We start from the raw sequence: 15,560 nt of genomic DNA, 5'->3' as shown, positions 1-15,560 counted from the left end.
TGCAACAATAACTAAAAATAGCATACAGGCTCTTTAAATTCTAGCTAAAAATAATAAGGAACTGACATGGAAAGCACTTTGATCATCAGTCAGTGATTTAATGGAGTATAATAAGTCGATCAGCAGATTGAGGCAGTAGTTTGAGAGAACTGTAATTGACAAGTGGCCTCAACATTGTAAACACTCGTCACTAAAGATATCATGGGAATAAAGGCAAGAACAGAAGCAGGGGAATCCATGGCTCTGTCCTTACAAGTGCTTGGTAACTTTGATTGGTGTGTTAAGCAGCAGTAAACCAATTCAACATGGTGGAGCTGACAGACTGAGATGCATGATGTAATAAAATACAATTGTTTATTAATAATGACTGTGATGCAGTAGCACTTTTAAATTAAAATCCAGTAGGGCAAAGCATCCCCAGATGTTGAGAAAAAAATTAGCTTTCGTCAGTAATTTAACTTATTTTTGAAACCTTTATAACAACGGCAGCATGGTGGCGCAGTGGTAGCAGTACTACCTCACAGTAGGGAGACCTGGGTTCGCTTCCTGGGTCCACCCTGCGTGGAGTTTGCATGTTCTCCCTGTGTCTGCGTAGGTTTCCTCCCACAGTCCAAACACATGCAGGTTAGGTGCATTGGCGATCCTAAATTGTCCCGTGGGTGTGCATGTGTCCTGTGGTGGGCTGTCGCCCTGCCCGGGTTTTTCCTGCCTTGTGCCCTGTGCTGGCTAGGATTGCCTCCAGCTGACCCCTGTGACCCTGTGATGGAAAATGACTGACTGACTGACCTTTATAACAACCCTCAACTTTGTTGTGTAAAAATAATACTCCACCTAAAAATAATAGTTTTTTAATGTTACTTACAGTTTTGCTTGAAAGTTTGTGAACCCTTTAGAATTTTCTATATTTCTGCATAAATATGACCTAAAACATTATCAGATTTTCACTCAAGTTCTAAAAGTAGATAAAGAGAAACCAGTTAAACAAATGAGACAAGAATACTATACTTGGTCATTTATTTATTGAGGAAAATTATCAAATATTACATATTTGTGAGTGGCAAAAGTATTTGAACCTCTAGGATGATCAGTTAGTTTGAAGGTGAAATTCAAGTGAGGTGTTTTCAATCAATGGGATGACAATCAGGTGTGAGTGGGCACCCTGTGTTATTTAAAGAACAGGATCTATCAAAGTCTGCTCTTCACAACACATGTTTGTGGAAGTGTATCATGGCAGGAACAAAGGAGATTTCTGAGGACCTCAGAAAAAGAGTTGTTGATGCTCATCAGGCTGGAAAAGGTTACAAAACCATCTCTGAAGAGTTTGGACTCCACCAATCCACAGTCAGACAGATTGTGTACAAATGGAGAAAATTCAAGACCATTGTTACCCTCCCCAGGAGTGGTCGACCAACAAAGATCACTCCAAGAGCAAGGTGTGTGATAGTCGGCGAGGTCACAAAGGACCCCAGGGTAACTTCTAAGCAACTGACGGCCTCTCTCACATTGGCTAATGTTCATGTTCATGAGTCCACCATCAGGAGAACACTGAACAACAATGGTGTGCATGGCAGGGTTGCAAGGAGAAAGCCACTGCTCTCCAAAAACATTGCTGCTCGTCTGCAGTTTGCTAAAGATCACGTGGACAAACCAGAAGGCTATTGGAAGAATGTTTTGTGGACAGATGAGACCAAAATAGAACTCTTTGGTTTAAATGAAAAGTGTTTTGTTTGGAGAAAGGAAAACACTGCATTCCAGCATAAGAACCTTACTGTATCCCATCTGTGAAACATGGTGGTGGTAGTATCATGGTTTGGGCCTGTTTTGCTGCATCTGGGCCAGGATGGTTTGCCTTCATTGATGGAACAATGAATTCTGAAGTATATCAGAGAATTCTAAAGGAAAATGTCAGAACATCTGTCCATGAACTGAATCTCAAGAGAAGGTGGGTCATGCAGCAAGACAGCAACCCTAAGCACACAAGTCGTTATACCAAAGAATGGTTAAAGAAGAATAAAGTTAATGTTTTGTAATGGCCAAGTCAAAGTCCTGACCTTAATCTGATCGAAATGTTGTGGAAGGACCTGAAGTGAGCAGTTCATGTGATGAAACCCACCAGCTGTTCTGTACGGAGGAATGGGCTAAAATTCCTCCAAGCCGGTGTGCAGGAATGATCAAAAGTTACCGGAAACGTTTAGTTGCAGTTATTGCTGTAAAGAGGGGGTCACACCAGATACTGAAAGCAAAGGTTCACATACTTTTGCCACTCGCAAATATGTAATATTCGATCATTTTCCTTAATAAATAAATGACCATGTATAATATTTTTGTCTCATTTGTTTAACTGGTTTCTCTTTATCTACTTTTAGGACTTGAGTGAAAATCTGATGATGTTTTAGGTCATATTTATGCAGAAATATAGAAAATTCTAAAGGGTTCACAAATTTTCAAGCACAACTGTACATCATGCAGCTTCTTAATCTCATGATGATGATGAACAGAAGGACAACTGGAGTCCCAAAGAAAAGTCTGTGTAATAACCGGCCCACTCCGTTTAATGCTATTGTCCAGAAAACAGGCTTTTTATGTTATATGCGTCCTTAGCCAACTAAGCTCTTGGAATAAAGGGCTCATCTGAGCAGGTCAGTCTCGGGGTGTTTCGGCATGCGGAGGCGTCTCGTTGAAGGTGTCTTGGCTTTATAGCCTCCCAGTCTAAAAGGTTGTAGCCTCTAGGATGCTGTGGGTGGAGTTCAGTTGTCCTCATGTGGCAGAGATAAAAAGAGTCAACAACCGCTTCCCCTGCTGTCCCGGGGTGGTATTGCACACCTTAGTAGAACCCAGAAGGTGATCATCAGATGTCCATTTGCGACACATTTTCAATGAAACTGAACATAACAAAATGCACTCAGTAGTGACCAGTAGTGACCAGTAGTGGAACATGAGTAACGCAAGATTTATTTCATGGATGTTTTGATTTTGTTGCTGTTGTTCAACATTGATCACCACTGGGTCTAGTCCCATTACAAACTTTGTTGTGTCCTTTTTCCATGAAAACATGAGATTAAATTTGTTTTCTTTTCCGTCACTATAAGCTGCATTTGTTAAGTAACATATCAAAACATCAGATCTTGGATAAAGTATTCCTGTAAGCATTTCCAATCATATACTCCATGTAATTTTTTATCCTGATTTTGAGGGACTGTCCTAGGCACTTAGAGGTCAGGCTAATATTTTGATCTCTGTGTCACAGGGACATTGGCTCAAGGTCAGATAGGCAGATTATACTTTATTTGTCCCCAAGGGGAAGTTAAAATTTTACAGAAGCTCCAAAAAAAAGAATATGATGTAAACAATCAACAACTCCCTTAAGTGCACATAAAACTTGTCTTAAATAACAAAGGAGCTGCCACTGTCCATAGCAGGCTAATACATGGCAGTAAAATGATGTCAGACCTGCTTGGATTGTGACACAGGTTTATATTTAAAGACATTAATATATGGATAGAGCAGGGTTCACAAAAGGAACAGGCCCAATAAGGCCTTGACTTCTTCATTGAAGTCTCCAGCATTAGGAATGATTCATCAAAAAGACGTTGGTGCAGAGTGAATCATGTCTGTTGCTGAGTCGGCCAAGATGATGTAACTTACTTTCCCAGGCAGTGACAGGGACAGTGACAGGACGAATTCAGTCCGCAATTCAATACCTGGATCACCCATTTAGTTTTAATTATATTGTGCTGCCCCCTTTTTTCATCACTGCACATTCACAAAAATCTCCAGGCTTCCTCCTGCTTTATCCACTCAGTCTGATGAAATACGTCCAGCATTAAAATATTGTCTGAAATACGAGGTGACAAGCCAGTTCTCTGCAGTGCTCAAATATCACAGTACCATATCTTACTCTGAGATATAACAGTTGAAACAACTTATATAAAAACAATTGAACAAGTCTCATTTCATGAAGTCAGCTCAGTTCTGAATCCATTCCACCTTACTTTAGCTCTTGCTCAGGATCTTTGCCTCTTCCATCTCCAGATGAGCTTGTAACTTTTATCCTTATTCTGGATATTTATACCCTTTTGCCCAATTTCATTTCTGAACAAGCAGCTATTCTGACAGGGTGTAACGGAGCTCTTTAGGTGGTGGTGATCACAGTGTTGCCAAGTAAATATGGGAATTTTTAATACTTTACATCCCACTTTACATTTTTTAGACTTTTTTATATGTTGTTATAGACATATGCAGCCATCTAATCTTTTATGCTCATTTCTCAAGTTTGCAGCTTGTCTGAGAGTTAGTTGAGGTGGGCTGGTGCACAGATCTGCATTGATAGCAGCATCTCTTCAGTTTATTTTAAAAATTCATTCAAAAATGTATAGCAGCAAACCAAAGACCAAATCTTAATTAATAACATCCTTATATATAATTTGATACTATCCGTATGTATGGTGTTCGCAGCAATACCTCGAGCAGCCACAAGAGCAGCGGCCGCGGGAAGGATGCATAGGAAATGAAGTCACATGACTAACGCAGAACATAGACTTGCTAATGCGACCACACTTATACAACGAGTACAACAAATGGATGAGCAGCGTATGGCTACAAATGCTACTAACGCTGAAAGAAATCATGCAAATCGGACACAAAGGACAGATGAAGAACATGCACTACAGAATGCCTACTAACGCTGACAGACATTGTGCCAGCCGTGCACAAGCGACTGAAGAAGCTCGAGCAGCCGCAAATGCGGCACGGGTTGAAAGAAATCGAGCAGCCCATGCCTTGAGGCGGCCGAAAAGGTCTATTTCAACCACAAACCACAGTACCATGATAACAAGATCATTTCGAGGACTTAACAAAACAAATAATCATTTGCAGAGAAAGTATGGATTTCACAAACGTTGAATTTGTAGCCCGATTCCATCGGGCTCCCGGTCGCTATAGTATTTAAGTCTGCATTGTTTATTTTTTGTATAATATTTATTCATTATTATTTTTATTTCATTTTTTCTTTCTTGCAACTATTTCTTTGACATTTTATAAAGCACTTTGACCTACATCCTTTGTGCGAAACTGTACTACAGAAATGAATGTTGTTGAGTACAAGATGGTGGCAGCTAGGTTGAACAAAATAGCAGCCGTGTATTTAAACAAAATAACGAAGTAATACAATAATAACAAAAATCTTCTTCTTTCGGCTGCTTCCATTAGGGGTTGCCGCAGCGGATCATCTTCTTCCATATCTTCCTGTCCTCTACATTTTATTCTATTACACCCATCACCTGCATGTCCTCTCTCACCACATCCATAAATCTTCTCTTAGGCCTTCCTCTTTTCCTCTTTCCTGGCAGCTCTATCCTTAACATCCTTTTCTCAATATACCATCTCTCCTCTGCACATGTCCAAACCAACACAATCTTGCTTCTCTGACTTTGTCTCCCAACCGTCCAACCTGAGCTGATCCTCTAATGTCCTTGTTTCTAATCCTGTCCATCCTTGTCACACTCAATGAAAATCTTACCATCTTTAACTCTGCCACCTCCAGCTCTGCCTCCTGTTTTTTGGTCAGTGCCACCGTCGCCAATCCATATAACATAGCTAATCACATTAAACCCATAATTCTAAATACATTTTAAAAAGAGAGCCTCTGTAAGGGCTGCTGCAGAGCATTATAATGGTAGACCATTATAATGTTTAGGTTAATGATGCTGCTCTCATGTTGTACTTTTTGCACTTGATATTACACTTTTTTACATAATACTGTTGTTCCTTTTGATTTTCTATATTCTGTATGTCTTCTCATTTATTTATTTTTGATTTGTTATGTTGTTACAGAGAAAATAATTGAAATAATGCTTACAAAGGTATTATAGCCAGATCCAAAATGAGGCATTGTAAGTCCCCACTGTTACATGGGAGCTGAGATTTAGAAGATGTTAGGAAAGGGATCAAATAACTTAGGAAGAATGGTGTTTAGTGCAAGCCTGTTACTGCATGCCATTCATCCAAATAGTGAGTATGAATAAATAAATTAATAAAATATTGTTAGCAATACTCCCTGGTATACCTGTAAACTTTACGCCAGTGGTTCTCAAGCTCAGTCCTAGCCTAATTCAGCAGGCTGTTATCTTACTAGGCTTGATACATTTTTATTAGATTGTACCAAGCATTTACATATATTCATGGGGATAATTTAGTGTTTTTTAGCATTATTTTGAAGATTTTCACCATGATCATGATTTTCATTCTACCTTTCCAAGGTATTTAATCCATTATTTGCTAATGATCATGTTAGCTGGTCTCTTGCTAAAGTAGCTCCAGCCTTTCAGAAATCGGTGTCATGCGCCGTGTTATGTGCTGTGGCCATTGTTAATTGTCAATATTAGGTTACAATTAAGAGAGAAACCTACACAGGGCAAGGCAAATGAATAGAAAAGCAACAAAACAGAGTTGAACGGTCAAAGTCACAGCAAAAGTACAAGTATATCTAAATGTCTTTGAAATGTAAAAGTCACACTGCTGTGCCTTTCTGAATGCAGAATAAAAGAAAAGAAAAGAAAACAAATCAATAAGGGTTTTTAATTAGTACAAAACCCGGCAGCCACATCAGGTTACCAAGACTGAGTTTGAGGACCACTGCTTTATGTGCTGAGGGTCATTTGCGGTTCCTGTGGAAAAAAAAAAGTCAGTTTAACCTTGCAATGGTGCCAGCATGAGATTGCTGATTAAGAACATGGCACAGAAGGAAACTGAATAGGATAAATGGCTGTCACCCAGAAGGACAAACAGAGGCAGACCTACCAATTTGTCTTTTAAAATCTTCCTGCATCTTCTTAGACAAGTAGGGGGTCTTGTTTCAGACATGATTTGGGCTGCAAGCATTGTCCACTGTCGTTTATTCATGGGTGAGCTTCAGAATGGGTACAAAAAGTTCACCAGTTTAGGTCAGCCATAAATAAATATTAGAAAGTTGTTGACAAGACATCTGATAGGATGAAGGCTAATATAAAACACAAACAGATATTTTCAGTCTGGTGACTTGTCAGACATTTGCAGGTACGCCCTCTCGTATCGATAGTCTGATTAGCTCAGGGTGTAAAATGCCCTCCTAGTTTATTAATCCTAGTCATGTCAGGATGGATTAAACAGCACTTGATCATACATTTTGAAAGAAATTTTGAGAGCTTTTTGAAGGAAAATGGCAAAGAAGAATTACTTGTTAATGACAAATAGATGAGAGAAGCAAAACTGGGCTAAGGGACCTTTACTGGCCTGTCGTAAAACAGAATAAATTTAACTAGCCAACCCGCGGCGTACTATACGCCGCATAATCAGGCCGGTTTTTTAATGATTTTTAAGCACAGGGAGAAAATTAACATTTGAAAAATCGTAATGTAATAAATCAGCAAGAAAAGCAACATTATAACAATGCACGGAATGAATCAACACAGTAAAACAGTTTGCTATGGTGCATGCGGTCGTGCGTCGTAGCCGAAAACTCGGTTTTAAAGACTGCTTACTTCATTGTGTTTTAACCTCAGTTGTAAAGGATTGTTTTAAGGATCCCATGGGATACCCCTCGCAAACCATTTAACACGCTGCATATGGCGATTCACCTCCGCGAGAAACATGCCTCTATGAACAGTCAAGGTGGCTCGGAGGTGCCAGGAGTTGGTGGGTGTGGCTCCTTCTGTGTGCGCCATAGGTGTCTTACTTGTCGGCGGCTCAGTGAGTCCATGCCCCTTCCGGCTTGCTTTCCATGGTTGTCTTGCCTTAGTGAATTATATATATAGATGATAAGAACCAGAAAATAAACACAGTCAACGGTAAGCCAACGATGAAGGAAAAAGTCAAACCAGTCTATTAATCGAAAGCCTACAGCCAAAGCTAAAATTCAATACATCCGAAAGACAATAATTAAAAGTTGTAGTTTGTGTGCAAATCAGGGGTTTATCCATGAAATACTGTGAAACTGCACGTGATGTCTTATATGTGTTTGCAGGGAATTGTTAGAAGAAATGACCATGGAAACACCAAATGCTTAGCTCTGAAATAGCAGTGTCCAGAACTGAACAAAGTTCGTGTCATGGCATGATGGTAAATATTTTCTCCTTTTTCAAATCATGAAAACTAATGTTATGTTTGGAGTGCTTGAGACTCAAAAACCCAAAAGAGATGTATACTTTTCCTATTTAAATTCAAGAGAGTCCACAAGTAAGTAATAATTAAAACATTGATCATAAGAGGGATGAAAAGTTATATCAAAATTGCCAGGGAAACTATCAGACTTTGGAACCATTAGACCAAAAGAAAAGTTCTTAATGAAATAGAATGAAGACAGGGTACCAAAGCATAACACTAGGCAAAACTTGGAATAAGAAATTAAGTTCAGTAGGCCTTTACCCTAAACTTGAAACTCAGAAACACTCATGCAAAATTTGGTAATCTGCAACCTTAAAAAAACCCAGAGGTATGCAATGGTGAACTTTGGCTGTTGGCCTAATGACATATCAGGTTATAACTACCAGTCATCCTGCAGTCACAACCACCCTAGCAATTAACAACAAAATGGTGGTGCCTGATAATTAACAAAATGGCAGTCTGGAATATACATATAAAATATTAATATAGGAATCTGGAACAAACTACCAAGACATGCAAATGGAGTTGAAACTTTGAAAACCTTTAAGAAGTCTTCAGATAAGATGTTGGGACAAATTAGCTGTTGGTTAAACAAATGTGCTTGATGAACTGAATGGTCTCCTATCATTTATCATATGTCTTATGTTCTTTTTATATAAGTTAAAATGAAACTGAAAGTGAAAACTACTAACAAATGTTATATTTCCCAAATGTTAAAACCCCTGCTAAACATTAAAGGGGGAAATTAAAGCAGAAAAAAAGTTAACCAGATAATGACAGTTTTACACATAAACACACAAGGTCTATCCAGTCCTATAATGCACTGCAATAAAACATATTGTTTGGTGTATGGCTGAATCTTTGTATATAATACGCTACAGTGGCTTTCTATTTGTCTGTCTAGAATTTTTAATCACCTGTCACTCGCAAACTGTTTGAACTACTGACCTGAAATTTGGTACACATATACTACGTGACGTCTACTATCCGCTTTTGAGGTAATGATTGACCTCCAAGGTTATTCCTTTTTTTTAATTTTATTACAGAATCAACTCTCAGCAGCGGCCATGTGGCGCATGCGTACGAGCACCATTCTCATCCCTACCACCTTCGCCGTCACTTCCCCTACCTCTTCATATCTTAAATCATTCTTGATGCAGATTTAAGACTTGCCAGCTTAAGTGAAAAATTAAGGAAAACATACTAAGTATTTGCAACACAAACACTGACTTAATCAGTTTTAACGTGAACAGATGCCGACAGAAGAAGAGAAGAAGTGGGCCGCTAAGGTGGAGAAAAGAAGAGCTGCTCAAGAAGCAGCGAGCACATTAAAATCTGAGCAGACGAATGCTAAACGTACAGAGAAAGAGGATGAAAAACTAGAAATGCTCAAGCCAAGTGTATTCACTGCGTGTTATCATGCAGTACGCCATTACTGGTATTTAAATAATTGTAAGAGGAAAAGGTCCACGCAATGAAAACACATAATCAGGTAGGCTGCAGCCGTTACCAAAAAGATGAAAACCAAGCACCAAGGAAAAAGGAGAGAATTGAAAAAAAAAAACTAAATAAACTTCACAACTTCTTTTTAGTTGCTTTATACTAAACTACCAAGAACACAAGGAGTGTTTTGATTTTTATCCATCAAGGCTTGGCATCAGGGTAAAATGTCAGCATTTACAGTATACACAACAGCCACCATGTCATCGGTGGCAACTGTGGAGTCACAAGGTTTCAAACATTAATTTTAGAGTAACCTGAAGGTCAAAATTTATAATAAAAACAAATTTGTCTTAAATCAACAATAAGGTAGAAAAATGGAATATGTATCAAATGAGACATTTACATTTTACATTTATTTGCTTGGCGGACTTACAATAGAGGTAAACATAATCAAGAAACATTAAGCCTGTTTGTTCAGCGAGTGTAGTAAGAGAGAGAGAGAGACACCTCAGCACCACACTGGAACAGTGTGATGTTTTTAACAGTGGCTGGAGTGCCAATCCTGACACCAATCCCTAAGTTCTCCCTGTAAGTTGGAGGACCTGCTAGCAGGGCTGGATGCAGATTAACGTCATACCGAGGACTCAGCAATCACAGGTTAAGGGCCTTGCTCAGGGGCCCAATGGAGTAGAGTCACTTCTGCCGTTTATGGGATTTGAACAGGCAACCTTCGGATTGCCACTTCAGATCCCTAGCCTTAGGGCCACCACTCTGCCCAAGTGTAGTAAGACAGGAAACAAAAGTTGAAAAGATGTAATAACTAATAATTTACAATCATAGATTACAATAAATAACAAAATTAAACTATAACAACAAACTAACCCACAATATAAAATATTTTTTTTTTTCTCTTTTCAATTCGACAGATATTCACAGAACAGAGGGGTCTTCAGTCACTTTTTAAGTATATTGAGGTAGTCAGCAGTTTGGATGGAGGTTGGTAGCTCATTCCACCAGCTAGGAACTGCAAAGGAAAAGAGTCTGGATTGAAACTTGATGCCACTCAGAGGGGACATCACCAGACGCTGTTCACTGGCAGACCTGAGTGGGTGAGAAGGAGCATAACACCTCACTAGTGTCTCCATATACACAGGTGCTGACCCATTGACTACTCTGTAGGCAAGCATTGAACTTAATGTGTGCTGCTACAGAGAGGAGTGACATGTACCAGTCTTGGCTGGTTAAATACAAGGCAGGCCACTGCAGTTCCAGTAGTCCAGACAAGACCAAAGCCTGGACCAGAAGATATGCAGCATACGCTGTCAGATAAGGTCTGATCTTGTGGATGTTGTACCGGGCTAAGCTACATGAACGAGAAACAGCAGAAATTTGCTCAGAAAAAGATAGCTGCTCATCAATCACCACCCCAAGGTTGTGTACTGACCGTGCAGGTGTAAGTGACAATGAGCCAAGCTGTACAGAGATGGGGAGATGATGAGACTGGCTGGCTGGGATCACAAGGAGCTCTGCTTTTGCCAGGATGAGTTGTAGATGACGGTCCTTCATTCATATTGAGATATCAGTAAGATAAGCAGAGACTCCAGCTGATACTTGTTGTTCTCCAGAAGGAATGACAGGTAAAGCTGTTTATCGTTGGCATGGCACTGATAAGAGAACTGTGGACTTGGCCTGGACACAGACAGGCGGACATGTTGTTTCTCAACCACCACACGTTTATTTACAATATTTACAATTGTTAAATTGGTCACACAGACCCAGTTCAGTGCGCAATACACCCCAACACACTCAGTCCTGGCCACAATGCCTCTCTTCGGGCCGCCTCCACACCTCCTCTGTGCTTCGTCCTGCCTCCTCCCGACTTCAGCGCTGAATGAATGGAGACGGCCCCTTTTATACAGTCCCCGGATGAGCACCAGGTGTTCCCGGCATTCCTCGCTTGGCCACGCCCCAGCGTGGCGGAAGTGCCGGCTGTCCTCCCGGCAGCTCCCTGGGTGTCTCCCAAAGTCTTCCCCCCAGCACTTCCTGGTGTGGGGGAAGTGCTGGGGCAACAGGTCCCCAAGGCATTGGGGCGCCTCCTGGCGGTGACCACGGGCCCCTACAGGGTGGGACTTCCATGCCCTCAACCCGTGGCCCCCAGAACAACCAGGAAGGCGGCCCTCACGTGATCCAGGGTGGGCTTTGACCCTCTTCCGGTCCCTCACGGCATCCAGGCCGGGTCGTTGCCCCTATCATCCCTGACAGAACCCATTGGGATTGAATGATGGAGAGCAGTAAGGTGGTGTACAGCGAAAAAAGTAGGGGGCCCAGCACTGATCCTATAACACATATCAGTAAATATCCATGGGAGGTCCTGTGATACTTTTTAAATTTCTTTGGCCTCACTAGTATGCCTGTAACATTCCAATATCAGATTTCAGTGCACCCACAAGGCAGCAAACCTGGAGGCTTAGCATCCACCTTAATTCATAGCTTCCTGCATCCGTAGAATTGTACAGCACTTACACAGGGGAATGCTGGTCACAATGGTGCAAAGACATGCTAGCCCAAAAAATAAGCCTTACAGGAAATGATTGTCATGCAGTACAAATATACCATCTGCTCCCTAAAATACAATCATCTTCCCTCTCACTGCCGCCTTGGGTATGGCATCTTCAATCTTTTACTTTTTTTTTTTCATTTTTCATGTTTACAGCACTAACTCACTTGGAATTTTTTTACAGGCAAAAACTGAACTTGAAAAATCATCACAGTGAAATTTGTGCTGATGTCTATACCAATCTGGAAGTCAGTAACATCAGTAATTTGTCCAAACTGGAGGCATCCACTTACTGTGGTTCTTCTCCGCCTGAGATGTTCTGCCAACTCGGACAGAAGCGTCTTGTAGTGCACTCAGTCCCACTTGATGCCTCTTGTTGCTATTTTATTTTTACCAGTGCAGCTGATATGGATACAATGGCTCAAACTACTTTGGGAGACATGTTTCTGAATTGTTCAGAGTTTCTGAGCATGTCCTGCAATAGCACACTTCTCAATAAAACTCTCAATGCTACAGATTCCCAGGAATTATTTTTTATTGAGGAGCTTCTTTTCAAAATTCTAGGCCCCAAAAGATCCTCCTTCTTCTTACCCATTTCTTTGATCTACCTTGTCATCTTTGTGACAGGAGTGTCAGGAAACCTTCTCACCTGTGCTGTTATAGGAAAACATCAAAAAATGAGAACTCCAACGAATTTGTATTTGTTCAGTTTGGCCGTGTCTGACCTTCTGGTGCTACTTTTCGGAATGCCCTTAGAGATCTATGAGATGTGGCAAAATTACCCATTCCCCTTTGGAGAAGGAGGCTGCTATTTTAAAACCTTTCTCTTTGAGACAGTCTGCTTTGCCTCAGTTCTGAATGTCACTGCCCTCAGCGTGGAGAGATACATTGCAGTGGTCCATCCTCTGAAGACCAAGTATGTAATGACCAACACTCATGCCAGAAAAGTCATCTCTACGGTCTGGATTATAGCTTTGATCTGTGCTATTCCCAACACCTCTCTTCATGGAATTTATTATGTGTACCTTCCTTCATTCAAGAAGATCGAGGATTCGGCTGTGTGCAGCCTATTAAAGCCAAGGTGGATCTACAACCTGGTGATTCAAGTCACAACAGTCTTTTTCTACTTCATTCCCATGACCATAATAAGTGTCCTGTACCTGATGATAAGTTGTCGTCTTAACAGAGAGAGAAAATTTCCTGTGGGAAAACTTGGAAAGAACTGCAGCTCTAAAACCAGCTGGAAAATCCATTTGGAGACTGGCAGAAGACGGCAAATCAACAAGATGCTATGTAAGTACACTCTTATCGTGCTATGTGTGGGCATTTTAGAGCAAGTGAACACATGCAAAATGGCATGACGATGCAACTGTTAACCCCTTGTCATTCGGGGTCATTTTTGCTAAATCGCTTGTAATTCGACCTCTCCAAATTAGAATCATTGCTGTTATTGAACTATCTGGAGTATAAACACATGTTTGGTCTCTTTGTAAAGGTAACATTCTCTAGTTTCACCCTTAGTAGTCAGATTCACTGTAGGTGTGACTGATCAAAAGTTATGCACATTAGAACTCACAAAAAAAACGAATTTTTTTGTTCTCGCCTAAGTTTTTTTATGAAAATAAAGGAAAATAAAGCTGCAGTAGGTAGGTGGGGACAGAAACACACTATGTAGCAACAGAATAACTTGTAAAAATGACATTTTTTACACCAGTTTTTATGTGGGCATGCCCAGGGGCTTTTTAGAGGGACCATTATCCACATTTTGGAACGTATGGAAAAAGTGTAATAACTTTTGAATGCTTCAACCCACATATATCAATAAGGGCTCTACTGAAAGCTTACACCTAAAGGAATCTATATCTACACACAGGGTCATTCTATTAGTTATGGAAATTCATGTTCCATAATAAAAACAATAAAAAATACACATTTCTATGTAAAAATAGTCAATACAAGTTATGGGCCAAAAATATATTTATATTTTTATTTTTACTTTTTTTTATAAAATGCACACAAACTATATATATTTCTTTTACAAACTGTTACAACACAGCTCAGCGTTTTTCCATGTGCCACTTGATGGCAGCAATCACTAGCAAGCAGAAAGCACAAGGGCGTGGCACGTCGCTCTCTCCCATTATACGGCCTGTGTGCCGGTTGAATACTTTTGCAACGCGTACATGCATCTATTATTTAATCGAGCGTTTATTTACGTTTAAACTTCTACTTTTATTCATATTTAAACTGCGAAAAACTTGGCGAAATCACAATAAACAACCACGCACCAACTCTGCAGACTGGCACAAATGCCACCTTCACGCAGCTCCGATCGTTGTGTTTACAAGTTAGTATAGCAAGTTACATATCAAAATGCTCGTCTGCTCATTGGCTGTAAGTTTTGAGTGTCAGTCAAAGTGTCCAATCAAACTGGTAGATTCTACCAGAGTTCAGAGCTATATGTCACCCTGCAAGCTTTCTGTGACACTGGTTGGCTATACGAGGTGCCAGTCAACCCCAGACCCGTCGTAATTGGCCAACTTAGGTGTCTTTCGAAAGCTAACACTTCCGTGTTTCATGCGGTAGCATGGTTATCGCCGACAGAAACAAATTACGTCTAATATGAGCAATATAAGTGAAAAAAAATTACTTAGGTGGTCTCAAGTTATGAAACGTTTTCTGGAGTTTTTGTCCCTTTGAGAATATATCGTGTGTTTTGGACCTAAATCGTTTTACTGGATTATATTCGCTGGAGCCTTACGGACACAATGGGATCAATACTGCTTGGAAATATTGATGTTTGACTTGCAGGGGGTCTTCAAAGGTAGGCACAGTCAACTCTTAAAAGTATGTACTTCTCTGTAAAAAAGGCTTTAGTGTCAGTGCTGTGGTTGTTGTGTGTCAAAATGGTTTATATCATCGTAAAGACGAGACTTTGAAGTTTCATTTGATGGGTAGGGTGTCGAGATGCATGGCAGATGGGCATGCACACATTACTGTAACGTTTTTGAACCGCTGTTATGTCCCGGGACCGGTACGTGTGCGCGAAGACCTAGGTCTTCTCACAGACTGAATGAACTTCCTCATGTGTGTTTGGTAATCTCCAGATATTCTGATGTTCTTCCTCAACCTAAACAATTGAAGGTTAACTTGATTACCAACTCTGAATTGGCTCAAAAGTAGGGATTGTGATTGTGCCCTGTACCAGTATCTTACGAAGAACTGATTCCTACCTTGCTTGTGTTCCGGCAGGGAATAGATAATGGCTATTTGATATCCTGGACTGCTTAAAGTGGATTCAGAAGTGAATTTTAATGTCCAATGCATTACTCTTAATGTTTTTTTAAGAGGTGTTTTGTGCTAAATTCATATTTTTCAGGTGTACTTTTCAGATTTTGCTTTGAGATTTTGGGTACAATAA

The 15,560-nt window shown here is 40.3% G+C and overlaps 1 protein-coding gene across 2 annotated transcripts in view; it reads left to right on the top strand.

Annotated features, from left to right (window-relative positions):
• Window positions 1–15,560, top strand: part of nmur3 (neuromedin U receptor 3) — a 102,044-nt gene that overhangs the window by 61,695 nt on the left and 24,789 nt on the right. Inside the window, exons 1-2 of one of the 2 annotated variants that reach the window (XM_039754939.1) lie at window positions 8,011–8,094; window positions 12,324–13,432. In XM_039754939.1, the coding sequence (XP_039610873.1) occupies window positions 12,454–13,432 (979 nt within the window). In that variant the 5' untranslated portion in view covers window positions 8,011–8,094; window positions 12,324–12,453. Of the gene's footprint in view, window positions 1–8,010; window positions 8,095–12,323; window positions 13,433–15,560 lie in introns of those variants that run through there. The other variant, XM_039754938.1, reaches the window with a different exon arrangement.

The sequence above is a fragment of the Polypterus senegalus genome, chromosome 6 (genome assembly GCF_016835505.1).
Source record: "Polypterus senegalus isolate Bchr_013 chromosome 6, ASM1683550v1, whole genome shotgun sequence".
Taxonomy (NCBI): Eukaryota; Metazoa; Chordata; class Cladistia; order Polypteriformes; family Polypteridae; genus Polypterus; species Polypterus senegalus.
The sequence above is the reverse complement of the archived record's forward strand: the minus strand, read 5'-3'. Positions and strand labels throughout refer to the sequence as shown.